Source organism: Anolis carolinensis, chromosome 2 (genome assembly GCF_035594765.1).
Source record: "Anolis carolinensis isolate JA03-04 chromosome 2, rAnoCar3.1.pri, whole genome shotgun sequence".
Taxonomy (NCBI): Eukaryota; Metazoa; Chordata; class Lepidosauria; order Squamata; family Dactyloidae; genus Anolis; species Anolis carolinensis.
This window is the reverse complement of record NC_085842.1, coordinates 21,033,121-21,057,056: the sequence shown is the minus strand read 5'-3', so window position 1 is coordinate 21,057,056 and position 23,936 is coordinate 21,033,121. Positions and strand designations below refer to the sequence as shown.

At 41.8% G+C, this 23,936-nt stretch overlaps 1 protein-coding gene across 2 annotated transcripts; it reads left to right on the top strand.

The window, feature by feature from the left end:
• The first annotated feature begins 770 nt into the window (after positions 1–770).
• LOC100564245 (zinc finger protein with KRAB and SCAN domains 8) lies at positions 771–14,499 on the top strand. 2 transcript variants are annotated; one of them, XM_008105772.3, is made up of 4 exons: positions 771–971; positions 4,714–5,633; positions 8,653–8,773; positions 11,586–14,499. In XM_008105772.3, the coding sequence occupies exons 2-4, from the start codon at positions 4,914–4,916 to the stop codon at positions 12,503–12,505; spliced, it is 1,761 nt and encodes a 586-aa protein (XP_008103979.2). In that variant the 5' UTR covers positions 771–971; positions 4,714–4,913; the 3' UTR covers positions 12,506–14,499. The 2 variants fall into 2 exon arrangements, with proteins under 2 accessions (XP_008103979.2, XP_008103978.2); XM_008105771.3 differs by having other exon boundaries at positions 11,583–14,499.
• The last annotated feature ends 9,437 nt before the right edge of the window (positions 14,500–23,936 follow it).

Below are 23,936 nucleotides of genomic sequence, written 5' to 3'. Positions count from 1 at the left end.
ACATCAAGGTCATCACAGCTTCTCAGCAATTAACTCTTTACAGATTATAGTACACTCTGGATGAAGCAATCAGTATGCAATACACACCAAGACACAAATTGTATTTAAACACTATCAATACACAAATCCCACATTAACAATTATTTCATTCTGCCGTAGTTCAGATATTCCTGCAGTTCTTTCCTCCGCATCCCTATTCCCAAGCAGAGTGGGGTTATTCCTCTTGTGGTATTTAGATAAAAAAAGGATTTCAAAGTATACAAGAACAAAGTTGTTTTTATTCTGTCCCTCAGTTTGTTTTTCCCCCTGTTTGGCCAGTGTGAATCAACCAGGGGCAGCTAACGACTCTGAACAAAGGATGCTCCCAGGCAGGAAGAAGCCAGGAGACGAAGCTATTCAATGCTAATTAAGGTGATTAACTACAACATTCGCACTGGCCTCCAACTGACAAAGAGTTCTTCTCTCACCCTGGACTTTCCACAGATAGATAGATAGATAGATAGATAGATAGATATAAATAAATAAAAAACCTTCCTTGCTTAGTTTCTCCATACCTCACAACCTCTGAGGATGCCTGCCATAGATGTGGGCGAAACGTCCTTTCTTCCTCTGTCTTCATTCTTCAAAAAAATGTTTAAAGACTCCTTGTAAGAGCCATCTACACTGTAGAATAAATGCAGTTTGACACAGCTTCCAACTCTGGGCTCGCCCAAAAGGGGTTAAGTCCAGTGAATGCAACTGAATTTGAGTCCTAGAAAGGGAGGAAGGAAGGCTGGGAAGAGGGAAGAGCCTCTTTCCAGGGAAGTAAGAAAGCAACGAAGAGGAGCAGAAATCTCTTCTACCTCCTCTTTTCTTCCTGGGAGAAAATCCGGATTTTTTAAAATTTCCTCTCCTCTCTTAGCCTTGGAGACCCCTCTGGGGTTTTGGAGTTTTTGATTTTTCGCAAGGGAGCAAAGCTGGTGCAAAGAAAGGTGAGCTCATAAAAGGGTTCCTGGGAGCATGTTTGGGGAAAGTAGGAAATGTCCATTGAGAGGCAGGCTGCCATGGCTCAAGGCTATGGAGCTGTGGGAGTTGTAGTTTGGCAAGATCTCGCCAAACTACAACTCCCAGGTTGGGAGAAATGCACTGAGCAAGAGAGAAAGGGTGCACCTACACTGCAGAATGAATGCAGTTTGACTCCCCCACTTTTAACTGCTAAGGTTCAGTACTAAAGCCTCCTGGGAGTTGTAGTTTTGGCAAGCTCTTGAGCAGTGGTTCTCTACCAGCTCAATTATACTGCCATATAATTCAGTTTGAACTGTATTGTAATGGTCAGTGTAGACTCATATAAGGAGCCCCGGTGGCCCAGCGGATTATTATTATTATTATTATTATTATTATTATTATGACACAGCAAACAAGATAGATATGCTGGATTTCATATCACAAAATCACAAGTCGAACACTTCCCAAGTGTCTAGGACTGTGTGATGTATTTTCGGATGATGCGCGCAGATCCCAGTAGGGTGGCCTTTTGCAGCTGGCAGATCATAATTTTGTCAATGTCTATTGTTTCCAAATGCCGGCTGAGATCTTTTGGCACGGCACCCAGTGTGCCCATCACCACCGGGACCACCTGTACTGGTGTCTGCCAGAGTCTTTGAAGTTCAGTCTTGAAGTCCTGATAGCGGCTGAGTTTTTCCTGTTGTTTTTCGTCAATGCGACTGTCACCTGGGATGGCAACATCAATGATCCAAATCTTTATCTTTTCCACAACTGTGATGTCTGGTAAGTTGTGTTCCAGAACTTTGTCAGTCTGGATTCGGAAGTCCCACAGTATCTTTGCGTGCTCATTTTCCAATACTTTTGCAGGTTTGTGATCCCACCAGTTCTTTACTGCAGGGAGGTGGTACTTGAGGCATAAGTTCCAATGAATCATTTGGGCCACATAGTTGTGCCTCTGTTTGTAGTCTGTCTGTGCGATTTTCTTACAGCAGCTGAGGAGATGATCAATGGTTTCGTCGGTTTCCTTGCACAGTCTGCATTTTGGGTCATCAGCTGATTTTTCGATCTTGGCCTTAATTGCATTTGTTCTGATGGCTTGCTCCTGGGCTGCAAGGATCAGGCCTTCTGTCTCCTTCTTCAGGGTCCCATTCGTGAGCCAGAGCCAGGTCTTCTCCTTATCAGCTTTTCCTTCAATTTTGTCAAGGAACTTTCCATGCAATGTTTCATTGTGCCAAGCTCTAGTTTGTAGTGCGGTTTTCTTGTACTGTTTTTTTGTCTGCTGTGCTTTGAGGAGTTTCTGATTTTTGACTTCAATCAAAGCAGGTTCTTCACTTTGCTTTACATATTCTGCCAGGGCATGTTCTTCTTCTTTGACTGCTTGTTTGACTTGCAAGAGTCCTCTGCCCCCTGATCTTCTAGGCAGATATAGCCGGTCAACATCACTGCGAGGGTGCAGTGAATGATGAATGGTCATGAGTTTTCTTGTTTTTCTGTCCAAATTGTGATGTATTTTCGGGATCTGTGTGCATCATCCAAAAATACATCACACTGTCCTAAACACTTGGGAAGTGTTTGACTTGTGATTTTGGGATACGAAATCCAGTGTGTGTGTGTGTATATACACACATATGTATATATATCTCGTTTGCTGTGTCGTGCTCTGTCTTTGTGTCAATAAAGTGTGGTTTCCAACATGAATATCAAAAACATTCAATTGTCAAAGATGACATACAACAAAGTTAAACATAGTAAACATGATAAACAACATCATAAGACAGAACCAAACAATTCTATAAAAACAGACACAAAATTACAAATCCAATTCAATATACTCCATCAAGGGAACAAGTACTGTGCCAGTAAACAGGACTTCAAGGTAGACATGTTCAATTATGTTCAATTTAAGGGGTAGTAAAAACTTGTGCATGAGAGTATCATAGGGCCAGGGAGTTGATAAAGTGCAGAGCAGAGTCTTAGTTTTTGGCCTACAACTCCCAGAAATCCCAGCCAGTTTGAAGTCGAGATCAAAGATTTGGGGGTCTCTCCTAGCAGAGGAAATGAATGGCAAGGGAAAGATTATAAAGCATAATGTTTTTCTTGGCTAACCTTTAGCCTATATATGTAAATGTTTCTCAGCTCAAAAAGGAGTCTCTTTTGTATGTGAGTCGTTAACTGAGATGGGAAACCATTAGGAAAGTCGTTAATTCTCTAGCCCAGGTGTGGCTCAGATGGAAAAAGTCAAATAACTTTGTGGCATGGTTTTCAGTAATAAATTTGTTACCTTCTGCTATAAATATATGAAATACAGGGTTGCTGTGAGTTTTCCAGGCTGTATGGCCATGTTCCAGAAGCATTCTTTCCTGATGTTTCGCCCACATCTATGGCAGGCATCCTCAGGTTGTGAGGTTTGTTGGAAACTAGGCAAGTTGGGTTTATATATCAGTGGAAGGTCCAGGGTGGGAGAAAGAACTCTTGTCTGCCTGAGGCATCTTGATTAACATCTTGATTGAATAGCCTTGCAGCTTCAGAGCTTGATTGCTTCCTGCCAAGCTTTGAACCATACTCAAAAGCGGGGGAATTCAGACAGCAAACAATCAGGACCACCTAATCACCTCCCACCACAGGATTCCTCTAGGCAGGAAGCACCCAAGCTTTGAAGCTGTAAGGCCATTCAGTGCTAATCAAAGTGACCAATTACAACATTCACACTTGCCTCAGGCAGACAAGAGTTCTTTCTCCCACCCTGGACATTATTCCACAGATCTATAAACTCCACTTGCCCAAACCTCACAACCTCTTGAGGATGCCTGCCATAGATGTGGGCGAAACAATCAGGAGAGAATGCTTCTAGAACATGGCCAGACAGCCCGGAAGACTCACAGCAATGGAGACTGATGATTGTTACATAAAATTCCAAAACCAAGATTTGTTTCTTGGATATATATTGTTGTGGATAAACTTGATTTGAACCATCTCTACATAGAGTCTTTGATAAGTCTTTCGCTGCTTTGAATCCTACCCGTGGGAGAAAAGCGGGATAGAAATGAATAGAATGAATTATTATTATTATTATTATTATTATTATTATTATTATTATTATTATTATTATTATTATTATGTACCACCTCCCAGCAGCAAAGAACTGGTGGGATCACAAATCTGCAAAAGTATTGGAAAATGAGCATGCAAAGATACTGTGGGACTTCCGAATCCAGACTGACAAAGTTCTGGAACACAAAACACCAGACATCACAGTTGTGGAAAAGAAAAAGGTTTGGATCATTGATGTTGCCATCCCAGGTGACAGTCGCATTGACGAAAAACAACAGGAAAAACTCAGCCGCTATCAGGACCTCAAGATTGAACTTCAAAGACTATGGCAGAAACCAGTGCAGGTGGTCCCGGTGGTGATCGGCGCATTGGGTGCCGTGCCAAAAGATCTCAGCCGGCATTTGGAAACAATAGACATTGACAAAATCACGATCTGCCAATGGCAAAAGGCCACCCTACTGGGATCTGCACGCATCATCCGAAAATACATCACACAGTCCAAGACACTTGGGAAGTGTTCGACTTGTGATTTTGTGATATGAAATCCAGCATGTCTATCTTGTTTGCTGTGTCATACAATAAAATAATAATAATAATAATAATAATAATAATAATAATAATAATAATAATAAGTTATTCAACTATTAACATGCCTCCTCTCTTATCTTTTACTTACAGGAGAATCCCCACTCTCTGATTCGGAAAGCATTGATATTTGGCTGTGGGATCAGTCCAGAAAACAGTCTTTCCAACAATTTGCCATCAACTTCAAAGGAAGCGCTCCCTTGAAAGGGTGCAAATTCTGCCAAACTTGAAGGACAGCTAGAAGGAGGAGAGAACCAGGAGAAGAAAGGAGCAGCCAGGCTCCAGTTTTTGCAATGGAGGAGCAAGACAACACAAGCTCTAAAGCTTGGGAAGGAAGGAACCAAGTAGCAAAAGACCCACGAGTTGGACCTATAGGGGGTTCACGGGAGTCCTTGGTGCAGGCATCTCCATGCCCCATAAAACGTGAGCCGGTGGAGGGGCTACAGGACCTCTGGGAAGCCCAGTGGCAGGAGTTCCTGAGGGCGCTGCAAGCTCCTGGCGTTTGGGTCTCTGCAGAGCCCGCACCGTGGGACGACGCAAAGACTTTCCTGGCCTCTTTCGAGCAGGTTGCGTCTGCTTGCCATTGGCCTCGGGACAAATGGGTGGCCTTCCTCCAGCCAGCCCTCAGCGGAGAGGCCGAGCAAGCCTTCAGCACCCTCAGTTCCCAAGACCGGGGGGACTATGGCAAGGTGAAGACTGTGATCTTGGAAGGAGAAGCCATGGCGCGGGAGAGGCAGCGCCGGCACTTCCGGCAGCTCCGCTATCGGGAGGCGGAGGGGCCCAGAGCGGTGTACGGGCAGCTCCGGGAGCTTTGCCGCCAGTGGCTGAAGGTCGAGAGGCACACCAAGGACGAGATCTTGGAGCTGCTGATCCTGGAGCAGTTCCTCAGCATCCTACCAACAGCCATGCAGAACTGGGTCAGGGATCGGAAACCGGAGTCCTGCACCCAGGCCGTTGCTTTGGCAGAGGACTTCCTGGTGACATGGCACGAGATTAAGAAACCAGAACAAAAGGTGAGAGAGTCTACATGTATGAATCATTCACCTCTTCAATTTATTTATGTAACTAGCTGTGCCCGGCCACGCGTTGCTGTGGCGAAGTCTGGTGGTATGGGAAATAAAGTATTGAGGAATTGGTGGTAGTTAAGGTAAAGGGTAAAGGTGTGGAGTCCAGATAATCCAGTTAGAGAAGATAATATAAGATTATATGGGTTATATAGCTGTGTGGAAGGGCCTTGGGTCTACACTGCCGTCTAATTCAGTTAAAATCCGATCATCTGTATTTTATAGGCAGTGTGGAAGAGGCCTAAGTGAGGCCTAACTCTGCCTGTCCCCTGGGTGAGTGGGTTGCTAGGAGACCAAGTGGGCAGAGCTTAGCCTTCTAACTGGCAGCAATTGGATAAAAACAATTATTCCTCTCCCTCTAATTAAAACTTTATTTTTCTTTTCTTTTTGTTGTATCAACCTAGAGGCATGGATGAGGGGTTGTGTTGTCAATTTTCGAGGTTGTGAGGTGTTTAGTTTTGTTGTTTTGGCAGTCACCAGGATTCCATCACTCTTTTATATATATAGACTAGCGTTTATACCTGGCATTGCCTGGTGTCGGAGGCACTAACCTGCCTTTTTATTTCCCTCTGTTCTGGGCCCCGAACAGGTGGTTCTTTTAGTCCAAACCCCTCTATTATTTTAAGCTAGATAATAAAGAATATGTGTGCCAATCTTGGCCCAAGCCCATCAAGCCATGGAGGACCTTCATGGTACAAACCAACCAACCACCTTACCGTACTCGAGAATAAGCCGACCTGAATATAAGCCGAGGCACCTAATTTACCACCAAAAAAACCCTGGGAAAAATTGACTCCAGTATAAGCCGAGATACCAATAAAATTACATTAATTGAGGCATCAGTAGTTTAAATGTTTTTGAATCTTTACATGAAACTGTAATTTAAGATATGACTGCTCAACTCTGATTAAATCATTATTTTCATCTTCTTCAATGTAAATGTGCTTATGTATCCTTTTAATAATAACAGTAAAATAATAAATGTATGAATAATAATAAAAATAGAGAAAAATAAGTGTAAAAGTAACAACAATAACAGAGTAAAATAATAAATGTAATAACAATTAATAGAGTAATATAGGTAACAATACCAATAACAATAGAGAAAAATAATAAATATACAATATATACTTGAGTATAAGCCGACCTGAATATAAGCCCACCAGGACCCTCACCTAAGCTGAGGAGGGTATTTTTCAGTCCTAAAAAAGGGCTGAAAAACTATGCTTATACTCAAGTATATACAGTATTTACAAACATACATATATACGGGTAGTTACTTTTACTTTTCTGTATAGTGTTCCCTAACTTATCGCAGGGGTTAGAGGTTCCAGGACCACCTGCAATAAGTGAAAATCCGTGAAGTAGGGACACTATATTTATTTTAATATTTATACATTATTTTGGAAGTTATACACTATTTTAAGTCTTCATCAACCAATTGTATGTTGATAAATCACCTCCTTCTCCTCTCATTGCCGCTTGGGCTCATTTTTTCTCCCTTTGGCTTCTCCTTCCTCCCTTCCTTAGGCTGTAAATTGTAATTTTTTATGATTTATAATAGTCTTTTAGAGTTTATTGAAAAACCCACGAAACAGCAAATCTGCGAAAAGCAAACCGCAAAGTAGTGAGGGAATACTGTACATGAATTTGCAGTTAGTTGGTCAGCCACATTGTGGATTTAACTTTTTCAGGTTTGATTATTTGCAGATTTGGTATTCTCTCTAGGATTTCCAAAGGTACAGCTACACTGTAGAATGAATGTAGTTTGACATTGGTTTGATACCACTTTAACTCCTATGTCACAATACTATGGATTCTTGGGAGGTGTAGTTTTTGTACCAGCACTCTTTGATTAATAATAATAATAATAATAATAATAATAATAACAACAACAACAACAACTTTATTTTTATACCCGCCTCTATCTCCCCAAAGGGGACTCAGGGCGGCTTACATGGGGCCAAGCCTGAATAAAAACAATAGCAATATAAAACACAACAATAGACAAGAGACATGCACAATTATAAAAGTTTAAACATTACCCAATAAAAATAAATGACAAAAACTAATAAAAACATGGATTAAAATGGAGAGGTTGTAAAAGTAGACTGGGTAAGGTACACCATATAAATATTGTAAACACGAGGTGACTGGTAAAGTGCTGCAAATTCTTGGAAGTGCAAATTGGGATGGGAGTAGACCCTGTGTCTATATCAAGTTATTAAAAATAGTTATTTTTTCCATGTATCTTTTATAAGGATGAGAAATTGAGACTAATTATATCTCCTCTACTTAAGTTCCCAGGTAGATTTCTAAACTATTAGCTGGGTGTATTTGCTAGGAGATTCTGACAAAGACATAACAGAAGCACTTGTGAAATTGTTCTTCCCTGCTGCCAAAACCTGGAAGCCTATGGGCGTATCTTACACTGTGGAATTAATGTAGTTTGGTGAGGCACCAGCAAGCGAAACATTTTATAGAACTACAACTTCCAGGATACCATAGCATTGAGCCATGGCAATTCAAAGTGATGCAAAACTGCATTAATTTTACAGTGTAGATGCACTCTCAGTCCTCTGGCACATCTGGCAGAAGTTGACCGTAGAATGGTACTGGAAGACCTGGAAATTACTTGCAGTGAAAGAAACTGTGTCACAATTGCTGTCCCATTCATTTCTTTGATGTCAGGACACACTGGAGCAGAATCTCTGTGTGCACTTCTTCATGTTGTCTGCATGATCTCCTTGCTGCTGTTTTGGGTTTTTTGTTGTTATGTGCCTCTAAGTCATTCCGACTTCTAGCAACCCTAAGCAACCCTCTCATGGGGTTTTCTTGGCAGGATTTGTTCAGAAGGGGATTGCTTTTGCCTCACTCTGAGGCTGAAGGAGTGTGACTTGCACAAGTGAGTTCAAAGGCTGAACAGAGTTGTAACGCAATACTCAGGTCACTTTTCTCACTGTTTCAGTTGTCGGACCCATTTCTGGAGATGAACATGGATTCTTCTGAGGCAAATCAGGTTCCGCTGTTGGAGTCTTTGACGGCACAACTCTCCAAAGAAACGCAGGATGAAGAGGCAAGACTGCTAGGTAAGGATTTGCAGCTCTCGGGGTATTCTCTGAAAGTTTCTTTTTCTCCCTTGTCTTCTTCAGCAAATACACAGTCATTTTATAATTATAATTAATATAATTATTCCTCTCCCCAAGACTGCAGATTGAAGTCCATGATATTGCCTTTTTTCATGGCCATGCTCTTTATTCTGTGAAGTTGTGTTGTAGAGTTGATATATTACTCTGCTGTGTATTTTATACCACTGTATTTTATTGTATGTTGTTTATTATTTATTTATTTATTTACAGTATTTATATTCCACCCTTCTCACCCCGAAGGGGACTCAGGGCGGAGCACATTGTACACATATAAGGCAAATATTCGATGCCATATAACATAGAACAGAGACAGAGACAGACGCAGAGGCAATTTAAACCATCTCCATCTTCCAGCTTCCTGAGGGTATGCTTGATACCGGCCACAGGGGGAGCAGCTGCTTCATCATCCACTGCAACAGCAACTTCCTCATTCCGACGGCGGCTAGATTATTTTTATGGTGTCGTAAATTAGCCTCCCCACATATAAGTGGTACCTAAATTCCTATTTGATAGATGCAACTATCTTTCAGGTTGCTTAGGTCAGCAATGATCAGGGGCTATATTTTATTTTTAATTGTCGGGTGCTCACCCCGACACGGGCTGGTCTAGAACTCATGATCTCATATAATAATAATAATAATAATAATAATAATAATAATAATAATAATAATAATAATACAACAACATTCCAAAATCCACGAAACAGTGGTACTTTCATTAGGCCAACCAAAAAGCACAAAATACATCATGCTAGCTTTTGAAACTGACTTCTTCATCAGGCAAGGGTATGATGTTGAGTTACGTGTCTACATTTTGTCTCAGACGTTGCTGGTTAAGATGGCCTTGACCCTTGGTCCCAACCTTTGGCCCCCTAAGTCAGGGCTTCTTAAACTCTTTCACTCGTGACCCCTTTCGGCCTGTGGAATGACCCCGAGTATATAGCTATATAAAATAGGTATAAAAATCAAACATTGATTGATAACAAATCAACATTTGCAAGGCTGATTTTCCTTTTTTTTATGAAGTACAGCTTCTTCAGAGCTGTAAACTGTAAACACTGCACAAAGAGATTCGTGTAAATGTCTAAAACAGGCATTAGGTGGTGTTCGGAAAACTCGCCCTGAGTCGCTTTTAAGATGAAAACATTATTTAAGCAGTGGTGGGTTTAAAGTTGACTTCATCAAGTCTACTAAGGATTATTTATTTATTTACAGTATTTATATTCCACCCTTCTCACCCTAAAGGAGACTCGGGGATCACAGAACACATATACGGCAAACATTCAATGCTGTTAGACAGGACAGACAACAGTACAGATAGCGGTATATAGGCATTTCCCACTTTTGCCATCCTGCAGGTTGTGTTCAGTTCCGGACACGGGGATGGGGGGCGGGGGTGCTGTCACTCCATCCTCCATATCGAAGAGCCCCTGTTCACAGACTTCCTCCTTTCTTTGATCTCCGGCATTTTTCTGGTCTTTCCTTGTGGTGTCATTAAAATACCTTCCTGGTTAAGCCGCACCTATTTATCTACTCACAGCTGTTTTCGATCTGCTAGGTGGGCAGTGAGCTGGGCTGAAGATTGGGTGATCACCCAACCCGGGCTTCGAACTGCCAACCTTTCAAATTGAAAAGATTTATTGCAGCTGGTGGTTAACCTGCTGTGCTAAAGCCCGGTCCTGACATTTTCCTGAAATGGGATTCAAGGCAGCTTATATAATAATAATAATAATAATAATAATAATAATAATAATAATAATAATAATAATGTGAATTTTAATACTGTTTGTATTTAATTCTGTTTTATTGTTTGCATATTTGTATATTTTAAATTGAATGCTATTGCTTTTATGTTAAGCCGCTTTGAGTCTCCTTTAGGAAAGATAAAGTGGGGTATAAATATTATAATACTATAGAGTCTCACTTATCCAAGCCAAACGGGCCAGCAGAAGATTGGATAAGCGAATATCTTGGATAATAAGGAGGGATTAAGGAAAAGCCTATTAAACATCAATTTAGGTTATGATTTTACAAGTTAAGCACCAAAACATCATGTTAGACAACAAATTTGACAGAAAAAGTAGTTCAATACACAGTAATGTTATGTTGTAATTACTGTATTTACGAATTTAGCACCAAAATATCACGATATATTGAAAACATTGACTACAAAGTGGCTTGGATAATCCAGAAGCTTGGATAAGAGAGGCTTGGATAAGTGAGACTCTACTGTATTACAGTAGAGTCTCACTTAGAATAATAATAATAATAATAATAATAATAATAATAATAATAATAATAATAATAATAGCTCTATAACTATGTCTGACTGAATGTAATGGATGTCTATTTTAACTGCACTGTTTTGCGTTGCTATGATGCTGTTTAGTATGCCTGTTTTGTTGTCGTATGTTGTTTTGACAATGTTCTGTTTTACACACATGATTGGAAACCACCCTGAGTCTTCTCAAGGAGATGGAGTGGTATATAAATAAAGTTTTTTTTTTATTATTATTATTATTATTATTATTTACTTTAAAAAATAAAATAAACAGAAACATAGTTTGCGTGTGCTTTCAAGTCCCCTGATAAGTTCTGGCCATTCCATGAATATCACAGATTCTTGTGAGTAAGGAATACTCAAAGGTGATTTTGCTTCTGAAATACAGTATAGCCTAAAGTATTCATTGACCTCCCATTATCCACTTGCTAACTAGGGCTGACCCTATATTTCTGGGTTTCCCCTCCAGCAGGTAACAACCAGGTGCAGGAGAATGAAATGAATACCGTTCACCAGGAAGATCAGGACCAAGAGAAAATACACGATGACTCTCTGACAAGAGATCAGGATCTCCAGTGCTTTAAGAAGGGAATAATGATTGGAAATGAACAAGAACTGATGAGCAATCAAGAGAGTAGCCATGAGAAAAGTATCAATGGAGACACTGTCTGTCCAGGAGAGAGCGACAAGGAGAGGAAACCCAAAGAACAGCAAAACGTCCCATATAATGAGGCAGCCAGTACATCCTTCCAACGTAGAAGAAACTTTGGGCCGGGCTCGGGCATTACGAAAGATCAAAACATTCACACTGGAGAGAATGCATGCAACTTCCTCCAGACGCAAGACTTTATGACCCTCGAGATAACCCACACGGGGGTGAGAAACCCCTATAAGTGTGGGAAAAGCTTTGGTTCTGGGTCAGGCCTCAAAGATCACCTGATAGTCCACTCTGGAGAAGCCCCGTGGCGATGCTCATACTGCGGCAGGAGCTTTGGCCGCTCTTCGGTCCTGCGAGAGCACGTCCGGACGCACACCGGGGAGCGGCCGTACAAGTGCCTGGACTGCGGGAAGAACTTCAACCGGAAGCGGTACCTGACCATCCATGAGCGCATGCACCGCGGGGAGAGCCCCCACAAGTGCATCCACTGTGGGAAAAGCTTCCCAAAGAGGTGCAAGCTCGTGATCCACGAGCGAATCCACACCGGGGAGAACCCCTTTGTTTGCCCCGAGTGCGGGAAGGGCTTCAACCAGAAGGGGAACCTCATGACCCACATGCGGCTGCACACCGGGGAGAAGCCCTACAAGTGCGGCTATTGCGGGAAGAGGTTCAGCCAAAAAGCAGGCGTCAGCAAACACGAGAAAACCCACGTGCGACTGAAAAGAACTATTTAATGCAGACTGGCGGACTTGTATCTCACACGGGGAAAACAGCAGCTCCGGTGACAAAGGGCCCATATTGCTGCACATTAGCTGGGATTAGCACCCACAAACGTTGGAAAATCATGAATTAAAAAAACTATGCTTTTTTTTAAAAAACCATCCCTCGCAACCTCTGAGGATACCTGCCATAGATGTGGGCAAAACGTCAGGAGAGAATACTTCTGGAACATGGCCACACAGCCCGAAAGACATATAACAACCCTGTGATCCCAGCCATGAAAGCCTTTGACAACACATATGTTTTTTTTTTCTCTTTATTTCTGTTCTTTGCTGTGTTACTTTATTATTGAAGACTTTTTTTCTTTTCTTCTTTACTTTATTTTAGGGAGAGAGAAAAAGTCAGAGCCTTGCTGGAATTATTCCCTTGTGTGCATTCAATTGTTCATCTATAAAGGAATTTCTTGTTGAAGACTTTCATGACCGGAATCACAGGGTTGTTGTGTTTTTTCCTGGCTGTATGGCCATGTTCCAGAAGCATTATCTCCTGACGTTTCGCCCACACCTATGGCAGGCATCCTCAGAGGTTGTGAGGTATACCATAGATGTGGGCGAAACATCAGGACAGAATAACATAGATGTGGGTGAAATGTCAGGAGAGAATACTTCTAGAACATGGCCATACAGCCTGGAAAACACACAACAACCTAAAGGAATTTCTGAATTGACTCAAATTGTCCACTAGATGCCACTGTTGTCAAACATAAGAAAAGCAGTCCAGAGGGAGACACAGGACAAACCTCACCCTTCAGCAAAACAAAACAAAAATGTTGATATTGGAGAAAACTTATTGTCTTGTTCTGTTGTTTTACAGGGCTTGTTTCCTTAGCTGTTCAAGGTCACCTGGTCTAAAGTCACTTTGTCTGGTAGAACTGTTTGCAGCTGGATACAGATTACAAATAGGGTATGCTATGCTAAACAGATTCCAAAACAATCCAGAGGCCGGGTTGCTGTGAGTTTTCCAGTCTGTATGGCCATGTTCCAGAAGCATTCTCTCCTGACGTTTCACCTGCATCTATGGCAGGCATCCTCAGAGGTTGTGAGGTCTGTTGGAAACTAGGCAAGTGGGGTTTATATATCTGTGGAAGGTCCAGGGTGGGAGAAAGAACTCTTGTCTGTTGGAGGCAAAGGTGAATGTTGCAATTGGCCACCTTTATTAGCATTGAATAGCCTTTCATATTCAATGCCTGGCTGGTTGCTGTCTGGGGGAATCCTTTGTTGGGATGTGTTAGCTGGCCCTGATTATTTCCTGTCTGCAATTCTCTTGTTTTCTGAGTGTTGTTCTTTATTCATTGTCTTGATTTTAGAGTTTTTAAATACTGGCAGCCAGATTTTGTTCATTTCCATGGTTTCCTCCTTTATGTTGAAATTGTCCACATGCTTGTGGGGATTTCAGTGGCTTCTCTTTGCAATCTAACATGGTAGTTGTTAGAGTGGTCCAGCATTTCTGTGTTCTCAAATAATATGCTGTGTCCAGGTTGGTTCAAGTGCTCTGCTATGGCTGACTTCTCTGGTCGAGTTAGTCTGCAGCGCCTTTCATGTTCCTTGATTCGTGCCTGGGCATTGCTGCGTTTATGATTCTATGAATTCAAGCTTTGTTTCCTCGGTGAGTTGATCTTGAAAAAGCAAAGTTATCCCATGCTTGTTTCTGTTCCTCATTTCTCCAGGCCTGTGTCAATATCTTGCAAACCTTTGTCCCCAGTTAATGATGGGCTTCAACTCCCAGAAGACTCCGCAATGAGAAATTCTGGGAGTTGTGGTACAAAAGTCTCTGGGATCAAGATTGGGACTCAACAGCCTCCTTCACATGTATCTTTACTATACCAAAACCCTGCTAAGTATTGTTATTCAAAGTCTTCACCAGATAGAATCAATAGCCAGTTGGAATAACTGGATTGTTCCCAAATCTTTGTTTGTTTCTTTCTTTTAATAAATTATTGAATATTTCATCCACTTCTTCATTTGTGTTGAGGGCACATATGCATGGGGGATGCATTCCTGAATGTACCATTCAAACAAAACTGGATAATAGCAAAGCATATTGAAATAGATGACTTCTGCTGGAGTTGTGCTGAAGGATATAGGATGGATCTACATCAGGCATGAGCAAACTTTGGCCCTCCAGGTATTTTGGGCTTCAACTCCCACAATTTCTAACAGCCAGTAAGATGTTAGGAATTGTGGAATCGAAGTCCAAAACACCTGGAGGACCAAAGTTTGCCCATGCCTGATCTACACTGTAGAATTAATGTGGTTTGTCACCGCTTTAACTGTCATGGCTCAGTGCTGACCCTTTCCACGATGAAATGCTACTTGTTCCTGTTTTAATAGCATATAATTGCCTTTATGTTATTTTAATTTTTTGGAAAGTATGTTTCTGTGAATAGTTAATTTTTGTAGGTACTTTTGTGTGCATAATGGCATATCAGATTACTTGTGTTCTGGCCCCAGCTAAAGTGAATGTGGGAAATGATTGTATGAGCACACCTCCATCTATCACAGGCATGGGCCAACTTAGGCTTTCCAGGTGTTTTGGATTTTAACTCCCACAATGCCTAACAGCCTACTGGCTGTTAGGAATTGTGGGAGTTAAAAGTCCAAAACACCAGGAAGGCCCAAATTTACTCATACCAGCATTGACATATTGGCTGCTTTGCTTCTTAGGATAGCCAAGGCCATATTGGGATAGATATATAGAATATGAGTATACATTTATTTGTATATTTGAGGGGGTGGAGCAGGAAATAGTGCAAAAAAAATCAGAAAAACTGGATTATATGGCAGTGTAGAAGCAAAACAACAGAGGAAAGGACCAGGATTTGCAGGAAAGGAGCCACATGAAGAAATTCAGGTCCCTTCTATACTGCTATATAAAACCCAGATTATCTGTTTTGAACTAGGTGGTTTGGCAGTATAGACCCATATATTTCGGTTCAAAGCAGATAATGTGGATTATCTGCTTTGATAATCCAGATTATATGGCAGTGTAGATCCAGCCACATACTACTGAAGGTCAGAATTATAAGCGTGGTTCTGTCTTTATATAAAGTATGCCAAATGGAGTCAGCTAATGGTGGAAGCCCCAGTGGCGAAGTGTTAAAGCACTGAGCTGCTGAACTTGCAGACCGAAAGGTCCCAGGTTCAAATCTCGGGAGCGGAGTGAGCACCCGCTGTTAGCTCCAGCTTCTGCCAACCTAGCAGTTCGAAAACATCCCAATGTGAGTACATCAATAGGTACCGCTCCGGTGGGAAGGTAACAGTGCTCCATGCAGTCATGCCGGCCACATGACCTTGGAGGTGTCTATGGACAACGCCGGCTCTTCGGTTTAAAAATGGAGATGAGCACCAACCCCCCAGAGTCAGACATGACTGGATTTAACGTCAGGGGAAACCTTTACCTTTACCTAATGGTGGAAGGTTAATGCTTCAGCAACACTAAAAGCCCCCAAAGAAGGAAATGGGGAATTTGGAGCAGTTTGGCATCACCATAGCAGTCATGAGTGAGGCTGGATTTACACTGCCATATAATCCAATTTAACTGGTTTGAACTGAATTATGCGTCTACACTGCCATATAATCCAGTTCAAAACAGATAATCTGGATTTTACATTCAGTGTAGATGGGGCCTCAATGCTAAGGAATCCTGGGAGTCGTAGTTTATGCCATATACCATCCAAACTCAATCTGTCAGGCAGGAAGATACAACCAAAGCACTTCCAACAGACGGCTATCCAGCCTCTGTTTAAAAACCCCATAGAAGGCAGCCTCATTCCCTGCCATTTGAACCCATTGCTCCATGTCCTAGTCTCTAGGCCAGCAGAAAACAAGTCTGCTCCCTCTTCCTAAGGACATTCCTTTCAAATATTTAAACATGATGGTCATGTCTCCTCTGAGTCTTCTTTTCTCCAGGCTAAACATACCCAGCTCCGTAAGCTGTTCCTCATAAGGTTTGACTTCCCGATTTTTTACCATTTTGGATATCTTATAGATAGGTTTCTGTTTATCCATATCTTTTTTTTAATTTGATGACAGAAATTGTGATTTGACCAATGCAGACTAGAGTTATATACTCCAGAAATATGTAAACTGAAGCAGGATAGCAAACAAGATCCCAAATAAGCAATTCAGAAATATTATTTATTTATTTATTTATTTATTACATGCATTTATACCCCGCCCTTCTCCCCGAGGGGACTCGGAGCGGCTTACATTCTGCCACGAGGGCCAGCAACAAATATACTATAAAAAACAAAACAATTAAAACATGATAAAAACATGATAAAAAGTATACAAAAATTAAAACGCTGCAAAGCAGCGATATTGCACCATCCTCAGTCATTCACTACTGCTACAATTACAAATTTGCGACCCGATTACAACAGCCAATGAGCTTATTCGCTGAATGCCTGGGCGCAGAGCCAAGTTTTTAGTTTTCTTCTAAATCCCAGGAGGGATGGGGTTTGCCGGATATCGCTGGGGAGGGAGTTCCACAGCCGAGGAGCCACCACCGAGAAGGCCCTGTCCCTCGTCCCCACCAGCCGCGCCTGCGAGGCAGGTGGGATCGAGAGCAGGGCCTCCCCGGAAGATCTTAAGGTTCTAACGGGCTCATAGGAGGAGATACGTTCGGATAGATAGGCAGGACCAGAACCGTTTAGGGCTTTGTAGGTCACAACCAGCACTTTGAATTGGGCTCGGTAGCATATCGGCAGCCAGTGGAGCTATATAACCAAACTCAGTGCATGGTCTGCCTGGGAGGCCAGACTGATTGATTTATTATCGTGTCAGAAGTGAACCTAGGTACAAGTTGTAATGTATTTGTAAACAAAAAGTTTAAAAAAACGCAACAGGTTAATAATTACACAACAGGCCAGGTTGATAATAACACAAAATAGGGATTTTTCATGATTCTTCATGCACAGAAAAGCTGACTGGGCTGGCAGTTGCCTCTTCCTTTGGTGATATTCAAAAGGTTAGGTCCAGTGGAAGAGAGCAGAACACGGCTTGAATCGTTCTTCTGTAGAGACAAACAGCTTTGAGGCTCAAAAGAAGAGGAGTAAGGGAGAAAAATGGCCAGCATCACATACATTTTGAGAGCTCCACCTTTCACCTTAGAGGTGGGAATTGCAGTCTTAAAAACGTTGCCAGACTTCCCACATTCCTCACCACATGGCTGTGCAATATAGACCTGCTGGGAATTGCAGTAGTCAACGTCTTATTTATTTATTTATTTATTTATTTACAGTATTTATATTCCGCCCTTTTCACCCCGAAGGGAACTCAGGGCAGAATACAATGAACACATATATGGCAAACATTCAATGCCAACAGACAAACAACATATATAGACAGACACAGAGGCATTTAACATTTTTTTTCCAGTTTCACGATTCCGGCCACAGGGGAGCTGTTGCTTCACTGTCCACTAGTGGCTGTACTTCCTCATTCCTTTCCTCGTGTTTTGCTGGCAGTTTTATGATGTTGTAAATTAGTTAAATTAGCCTCCCACATAAAACGTACCTAAATTACCCTACTTGACAGATGCAACTGTCTTCGGGGCTGCATAGGTCAACAGCAAGCCAGGCTATTTAATGGTCGGGGGCTTAACCTGACCCGGGCTTCGAACTCATGACCTCTCGGTCAGTAGTGATTTATTGCAGCTGGTTACTAGCCAGCTGCACCACAGCCCGGCCCTTATGTCTGTAGTTTGTTGATCCCTTCTCTGCCCATTGTTGATGGAAATTCTTTTACACTTTTCTCCTTTGCCATTGTCCCCAAGAACTTCCAGTGAACCCTCTGCATCCATGGGTTCCACATCCATGGATTAGGCCAACCACAACTCAATATGTTTTGTTTAAAACAAATGCTTAAAAAGCACATGTTGATTTTCCCTGCAAGCCGGGCACTACTCTGAGGTTAACACATACCCTGGTGTAAGCTTCAGTCATTTCACAGATCCTTGAGATTTCTAAACTAACAGGGAGGGAGGGATGGAATGGCAGACTTCTTGCACCTTCACAGCTGTTGTAGCATGCAGCATCCTATCCTTCACCTGTTCCACCATTGAGGACTTCCTTAGATCGATTTATGCAAGACACAATAGAACTGTGTTTTCACAGAATCATAGAATAATAGAGTTGGAAGAGACCTCACGGGCCATCCAGTCCAACCCTCTGTCAAGAAGCAGGAAATCGCATTCAAAGCACCCTCGACAGATGGCCATCCAGCCTCTGCTTAAAAGCCTCCCAAGAAGGAGCCTCCACCACAGTCCGAGGGAGAGAGTTCCACTGTCGAACAGCCCTCACAGTCAGAAAGTTCTTCCTAATGTTCAGGTGGAATTTCCTTTCCTGTAGTTTGAAGCCATTGTTCCGCGTCCTAGTCTCCAGGGCAGCACAGAACAAGCTTGCTCCCTCCTCCCTATGACTGCCTCCCTCCCACTCCGTGGCCAGCAGTGATGATAGTGTGAGAGACTCTCAACAGCTGCTGCAGAGGACAGTGTTGCTGTGCCTTGCTGGATAGCTGCCTCACCTTCATCTAGTGGCAAGCACTGGCAGGCACAGATAAACAGTGACAGGCAATTGGTGGTAAGTAGTAGAAGACAGACCGTAGCCGTGGAAGATGGAAAATGGCAAGAATTTGAGACAGGCAGTAGATGGCGGCAGGCAGTGGAAGGCAGATAGTGGTAAACAAGAGTAGCAGGCACAGGCAGGCAGTGGCAAGTAGTGTCGGGCAATGGCAAGCAGTTGCAGATAGCAGCAGGCAGTGGAAGTTAAGACAGTGACAGGCAAGCTTTGGATCACACAAAGAAGGATTAACAAGAATTGGTGAGAAAGCTTCAGTCGAGACACTTTTCCCCCAAGATGACTCTTTCGGGAGTGAATTTCCCTCCTGAGGGGTGGATTTCTCTCACTTCCTGTTGTGTCACCTCCGCTCTTAAATATGAGTCATTTCTAAGTCAGATGTTTGCAACTCGGGAGCTGCCTGTACACTGGAAGGCAGGGAGTGGAAGGCGACAACAGGCAGAAGGCATTTGAAGACAGCCAGTGGCCGTGGAAGGTAGGTACTGGCAGGCAGTGGAAAACAGTGGCAGGCAAACTGATCTAGATAGATAGATAGATAGATAGATAGATAGATAGATAGATAGATAGATAGATAGATGTATAGATGATAGATAGATAAGATAGACAAATATTCAGATAGATATTCAGATAGATATACTAACAGGTAGGTAGGTAGATATTCAGATAGCTTCACTGATATTCAGATATATAGATATTCAGTTAGATAGACAGACTGATATTCAGATAGATAGATAGATAGATAGATAGATATTCAGATAGATCAGCGTTTCTCAACCTTGGGGGGGTCACGAGGAGGCTTCAGAGGGGTCACCGAAGACCATCTGAAAACACATACTTCTGATGGTCTTAGGTGACCCGTTTGTCAGAGAAGGCCGAAGATCTCTCTCCCTGTCCTTTGGTGGGCTCAAGGGGCCCTTTGATTGTAGAAGAACTGTAAATCCCAGCAACTACAACTCCCAAATGTCAAAATCTATTTTCCCCAAACCCCACCAGCGTTCACATTTAAGCATATTGAGTATTCGTGCCAGGTTTGGTCTAGATCCATCATTGTTTGAGTTCACAGTGCTTTCTGGATGTAGGTGAACTACAACTCCCAAACTCAAGGTCAGTGCCCACCAAACCCTTCCAGTATTTTCTGTTGGTCATGGGAGTTCTGTGAGCCAAGTTTGGTTTAATTCTATCGTTGGTGAAGTTCAGAATGCTCTTTGATTGTAGGTGAACTATAAATCCCAGCAACTACAACTCCCAAATGACAAAATCAATCCCCCAACCCCACCAGTATTCAAATTTGGGACTATCGGGTATTTGTGCCAAATATGGTCCAGTGAATGAAAATACATCCTGTATATCAGATAGTTACATTATGATTCATAACAGTAGCAGTTATGAAGTAGTAATGAAAATAATTTTATGATTGAGGGTCACCACAACATGAGGAACTGTATTAAGGGGTCGCGGCATCAGGAAGGTCGAGAACCACTGAGATAGACAAATAGGCAGATATTAAGATAGCTAGATATTAAGATAGATAGACTGAGATATTCGGATAGACAGATATACAAATAGATAGATTGATATTCAGGTAGGTAAAGGTAAAGGTTTTCCCCTGACATTAAGTCTAGTCATGTCCAACTCTGGGGGTTGGTGCTCATCTCCATTTCTAAGCCAAAGAGCCAGTGTTGTCCGTAGACACCTCCAAGGTCATGTGGCCTTCCCGCTGGAGCAGTACCTATTGATCTACTCACATTTGCATGTTTTCAAATTGCTAGGTTGGCAGAAGCTGGGGCTAACAGGGGGAGGTCACCCCGCTCCCTGGATTCAAACAGCTGAGCTTTTAGTCCACAAGTTCAGCAGCCCAGCAGTTTAATCTGCTGCGCCACGGGGGGCTCCTGATATTCAGACAGATTCACTGATATTCAGATATATAGATATTCAGATAGAGAATTCAGATTGATTGATATTCAGATAGATAAGTTAGAAAGACTGATTGATATTCAGATAGATAGGTATTCAGATAAATTGACTGATACTCAGACAGATATTCAGATAGATAGATATTTAGATATTCAGATAGATAAATAGATATTCAGGTAGGTAGATAGGTATATAATTATGTAGGTAGATATTCAGTTGGATTGACTGATATTCAGATACATATTCAGATATATAATTGATATTCAGATACAGTAGATTCTCACTTATCCAACACTCACTTATCCAACATTCTGGATTATCCAATGCATTTTTGTAGTCAATATTTTCAATACATCGTGATATTTTTGTGCTAAATTCGTAAATACAATCATTACTACATAGCATTACTTCATATTGAACTACTTTTTCTGTCAAATTTGTTGTATAACATGATGTTTTGATGCTTAATTTGTAAAATCATAATGTAATTTGATGTTTAATAGGCTTTTCCTTAATCCTTCCTTATTATCCAACAAATTTGCTTATCCAACATTCTGCCGGCCCGTTTATGTTGGATAAGTGAGACTCTACTGTAGATAGATAGATAGATATTCAAATATATATCAAGATAGATATTTAGATAGATATTCAGATAGAGATGTTTAGGTATTCAAATAGAGACAGATATTCAGATGGATATTTAGATAGATAGATAGATAGATAGATAGATAGAGAGACAGATATTCAGATAGATAAGGTAAAGGTTTCCCCTGACATTAAGTCCAGTCATGTCTGACTCTGGGGGTTGGTGCTCATCTCCATTTCTAAGCCGAAGAGCCAGTGTTGTCTGTAGACACCTCCAAGGTCATGTGGCCATTGGCATGACTGCATGGAGCGCTGTTACCTTCCCGCCGGAGCAGTACCTATTGATCTACTCACATTGGCATGTTTTCGAACTGCTAGGTTGGCAGAAGCTGGAGCTAACATCGGGCGCTCACTCTGCTCCCAGGATTTGAACCTGCGACCTTTCGGTCTGCAAGTTCAGCAGCTCAGTGCTTTAACACACTTTGCCACCGGGGCTCCGATAGATAGATAGATAGATAGATAGATAGATAGATAGATAGATAGATAGATAGATAGATATTCAGATGGATATTCAGATAGATATTCAGATAGATAGATAGATAGATAAGATAGACAGACATATATTCAGGTAGATAGATATTCAGATAGATAGATAGATAGACAGATATTCAGATGAATATTCAGATGGATATTCAGATAGATAGATAGACAGATATTCAGATGGATATTCAGATAGATAGATAGATAAAGATAGACAGACAGACAGATATTCAGGTAGACAGATATTCAGATAGATAGATAGACAGACAGATATTCAGATGGATATTCAGATGGATATTCAGATAGATATATATATAGATAGATAGATATTCAGATAGACAGACAGACAGACAGATATTCAGATAGACAGACAGACAGATAGACAGATATTCAGATAGATAGATAGATAGATAGATAGATATTCAGATAGATAGATAGATAGATAGATATAGATAGATAGATATTCAGATAGACAGACAGACAGATATTCAGATAGACAGACAGACAGATAGACAGATATTCAGATAGATAGATATTCAGATAGACAGACAGACATTCAGATAGATAGACAGATATTCAGATAGATAGATAGATATTCAGATAGACAGACAGACAGACATTCAGATAGATAGACAGATAGATAGACAGATATTCAGATAGATAGATATTCAGATAGACAGACAGATCTTCAGATAGATAGATAGAAAGATAGATAGATAGATAGATAGATAGATAGATAGATAGATAGATAGATAGACATTCAGATAGATATTCAGATAGACAGACAGACAGATATTCAGATAGATAGACAGATATTCAGATAGACAGACAGACAGACAGATAGACATTCAGATAGATATTCAGAGACAGACAGACAGACAGATATTCAGATAGATAGACAGACAGATAGAAAGACAGACAGATATTCAGATAGACAGACAGACAGATATTCAGATAGATAGATAGACAGACAGACAGGTATTCAGATAGATAGAAAGACAGACAGACAGGTATTCAGATAGTGAGCTCTTCAGTCGCCGAACCGGCCGGATGCTTGAGGCTGAGTAGGAAGGCGTTGCCTGGGCCAGAGCGAGGCTGAGGCGCGAGCCCTGCAAGGGTTAAACCAGCCGCGCGCCAGTCCCTAGAAAGGCAGGAAGTGCTGCGAGACTTCCGGACAGGCCAGCATCCGGTCGGGCTCAGTGAGGAGGAGGAGGAAGAGGAAGCGCGGGCGGCGGGTGCCTGGGGAGGGGAGCACAAAGAGGTGAGGGCTGTCGGGGTGGGCGAGGGAGGCAGGCAGGCTTTGGGTTGTGGGGCTTCGGATGGGGCCCATCTCACACACTGCCCTCCACTTTACTCTGGCTTCCTGGGTGGGGTCTGTTTTAAGATGACCTATACAAAACATCTGTCAGGTTTTGTTTGCAGGATCCTTTTTGTTGCAGGCCCTTCCTTGTAACCCGCCCCCCTTTTTCTATTGAGAGATGGCTTTTATGCAGTTGGATTTGCATAAAGTTTTTATATATATATATGTAATGTTTTGACTTTTAAATAGGAAAATTGTGTTGTTGTTTACCTCTGATTGTTGTTTACCTCTCATGAGTATTGGGTTGCTGTGAGTTTTCCGGGCCATGTTCCAGAAGCATTCTCTCCTGACTTTTCACCCACATCTATATCAGGCATCCTCAGGGATTGTGAGGTCTGTTGGGAACTAGGCAAGTAGGGTTTATATATCTGTGGAATAATGTCCAGGGTGGGAGAAAGAGCTCTTGTCT